Here is a 3,011-nt window from a genome sequence, read left to right as displayed (position 1 = left end):
CCTGCAGTAATCGAACCCCACAGCCTCCCTCAGGCTCTCGCATGGCGACGTCGACGTTCGGCATCGTGAGTGTCGTTGGTGGTGCTGTATTAGGTATGGGCTGTTTCGGCAGAGCAATATTGGTAGTCGGTACGTGTGAGTCTATAGCTCCATGCCCTGAGGAGCGTCAAGAAGAGAATGGCTCAAGTCGCTCAGGGCAGGCTTGGTATGGCAGAGTCGCACCGTGTCTTGAGGTCGGTTCGTGCGTTGCGTTCGTTACACGATAGTTCCACCTTGGCCAACGTTGACCGACTTGCGGCAGAATAAGAAGAAGAAAAGAGCGTGGACTTCACGAAACTACGGCGCTGACAGATTGGAAGTATGCCGTCAGCCAAAAAGGCGTAAAAGAATGTCGCGCGGCGGAGAGGAGGGGGCTTCCCTCTGGCGGTTACCACGAGCGAGGCCTGTTGCGTGGTGAAGAAAGGCGACGAATAGGAGTCGTGCAGGGAAGGATGGCTCGAGTGGTCGTGGATGGCCCAACACCTGTCGTCTCACAATTCGGGTGCGTGACACTGGGCAGTGCAGTGCAGTGCAGTCGGTCAGAACGTTGTCGACTTCAGACGAATGAACTCGTGTCGATCGGGAATGCGATTGATGCTGGCTCGACTATTCGTTTGGCAGCCTGCGTTGTTTTGCGTGAAGCAGAGGACCGATGCTGTAGGTAGTGAGCGAGAGAGAGGTTGCGCCGATGGTTGGCAATGAATGTACAGTCGAGTCGAAACAACGAAGGGACGGAAGTGAACAGAACAGGCAACGACTGTTCTTCCTCGAGAGGGCTAGGCTAGCCTGAATGCGTCTTGCCTCCCTTGAAACACTTGTGCCGTCCCCGTCACAGCGTTGAGGAAGCGTGCGAGAGCAGAGACGAAGGGATGCAGAAAGGGGCGCGCCCAGAAGGGGGCTGGGGGATGGCTGCCTCGGGCTTGCGCGACGAAGCTGAAGGGGACGGCGGCCGGCTGCGACAATTTGATCCCAGTGCCAATGCCCACTGCCAAACTAGCGCCATCTTCCTCCCCCCCTGTGGACTGCATAGAGGGCCCTTTTCGTCCCTCCTCTCCCCCTCTCGAAACGGGCCCGGCGAGCGGTGAGCGGGGAGAGCATGTGCCTCTGTGGCCCCTGAATCCTGGACAAGCGAGGATTCACGCGGCATACATGGCACCTGACAACCAAGTATGTTCAGTCCCTACCTTGGTAGAGCCTCGTCACAAGGGCCTTGTTTCGTCCGCAAGCAGCCAAATGACGGGAATGTCGACCGCAATTTAGGCACGGCTCTAAGGGACGCCCATGGGACGCTGAGGGGACGCCTAGGGGGCCGCTGTGGGCCTGTTGTGGGGACTGGCTCATGGAGGATCGTCAGGTCCCTGGATCTCTGAAACATGCCCGATCCACCTTATGTAATGACCACGGCCCCGTCTTGCCCGTCTCCTTCCGCGCTCCGCCACGCTTTCACTGGCCTTGGACGCACAAGCCACAGCTTGCTTTGCTGACTGACTTCCTCCTTCGGTACCATGTTGCAACGATGTCCTGCAGGTCGCACCTGCAGATCGTACCTCGTACCTGGCCTGGTATCCGGCACTGGACTTGGTTATGTTCCGATCCTTCTGCTTCGGCCCCCAAAACCCATCATCTCGTGTGGAGACTATAGAGCTATTCTCATCGCGGCCCCCAAAATCTGAGCTTTGGTACCTAGTACCCCGCCTGCCCAAGTGCATCCATGACATCGACCACAGAGCCAGTGATAAGCTTCAACATGTCGTGCCTGCCTGCCCGCCTGCCTGCCTGCCTGCCCGCCTACCTCGGCTTCGCCATTGACATCCAAGTCGCGACCTTGGAATTTCTCCTGCTTTGAACCAAACACAACACAATGGACGCCGATCCACAGACGCAGTCCGCCTTCATCACGACCTTGCCAAGAGAAGTGCGCGATGCCATCTATCTCGAGCTGTGGCGCACCAGTGGCCTGCGCCAGCACATCCTGTTCCATAGCTACGAGAGCGACTGGAATGCGAGACACTTTTGTCGCTGGGCGTGCACGACCGACTTTTGTGTTGAGAGTCCGCTGCAGCAGGACATCGAGCAACTAAGGCGTGACCTTGATGTCCCCCTCGGTGAGGATATCGAGAAGAATCGAGACCCGAGAGCCACTCTCTATGGCCGACGGATGCAAAGCCCCTGGCTCAACCATTGGGCCTGCGGCGAGCGGGCCGAAAAGGCACATGGGTTCGACGCCATCATGGGGTTCCTCACCTCCCGCTTTTGCTGGAAAGGAAAGACGGTGCCCGGTGTCGAGCCCGAGGCCGCCCCAAACGTCTACATGCCCATGCTACTATCGTGCAAAGCCATGTATGAAAGCCGCCCTGCAAGATAGAGCCCGGCGCTGATGCACAAGTGCTGACATCCCTGCTTCCAGCTCTGCCGAATGCCTCAAGTCGATCTACGAGTCCACGACATTCGTCTTCACCGACATGAAAACGGTCCAGATGTGGTTTGGCTACTGCGCCTTGCCACCGTTCATGCAAGCCTGGCCGAAGCGCGGTATCACGCCGCCTGCGTTCTACAAATACGCTAGAAGCTTCGAGCTCTCACTGTTTCCCACGTTTCCTCTCGACCTGCTCTGCGCGACCAAGGATCTCCCCGGGTTGCCAACGCGGCACGCTGTCTACGACTTTCACTGGCTGCGCTTGGACCGATTTGCCCATCTGACCAACGTCAACATATGGATCGAGTCTCGGTCGCTGATGCCTCTGTCCGAGGACAATCTTAACTTCTCGGGAATCAAGCGCTTCTCTCGCGAGGCGCTGCACGAAGCTCTGGCTTGCTTTTCGAGTGTTCCTTCGGTCACCATCAGCACTGTCCTGGGTTCGGGCATCGGCCCAGATGATGACGGCCGCGTCGAGACATTGCTCCGCCTGGGTCGCCTTGTTCAAGCGCGCCTTGGAGATCGATTCACTCGTATCTGATGCGATCATGCCTGG

At 58.0% G+C, this 3,011-nt stretch overlaps 1 protein-coding gene across 1 annotated transcript; it reads left to right on the top strand.

The window, feature by feature from the left end:
* Positions 1–1,900: 1,900 nt before the first annotated feature.
* VDBG_04565 (predicted protein) lies at positions 1,901–2,996 on the top strand (the record flags this gene model as incomplete). Its single annotated transcript, XM_003004913.1, has 2 exons — positions 1,901–2,379; positions 2,447–2,996. The coding sequence occupies 2 exons, from the start codon at positions 1,901–1,903 to the stop codon at positions 2,994–2,996; spliced, it is 1,029 nt and encodes a 342-aa protein (XP_003004959.1).
* Positions 2,997–3,011: the final 15 nt, after the last annotated feature.

Source organism: Verticillium alfalfae, genomic scaffold, assembly GCF_000150825.1.
Source record: "Verticillium alfalfae VaMs.102 supercont1.5 genomic scaffold, whole genome shotgun sequence".
In the NCBI taxonomy this organism is placed as follows: domain Eukaryota; kingdom Fungi; phylum Ascomycota; class Sordariomycetes; order Glomerellales; family Plectosphaerellaceae; genus Verticillium; species Verticillium alfalfae.
Note: the sequence above shows the minus strand (reverse complement) of the source record. Positions and strands in the feature narration are given on the sequence as shown.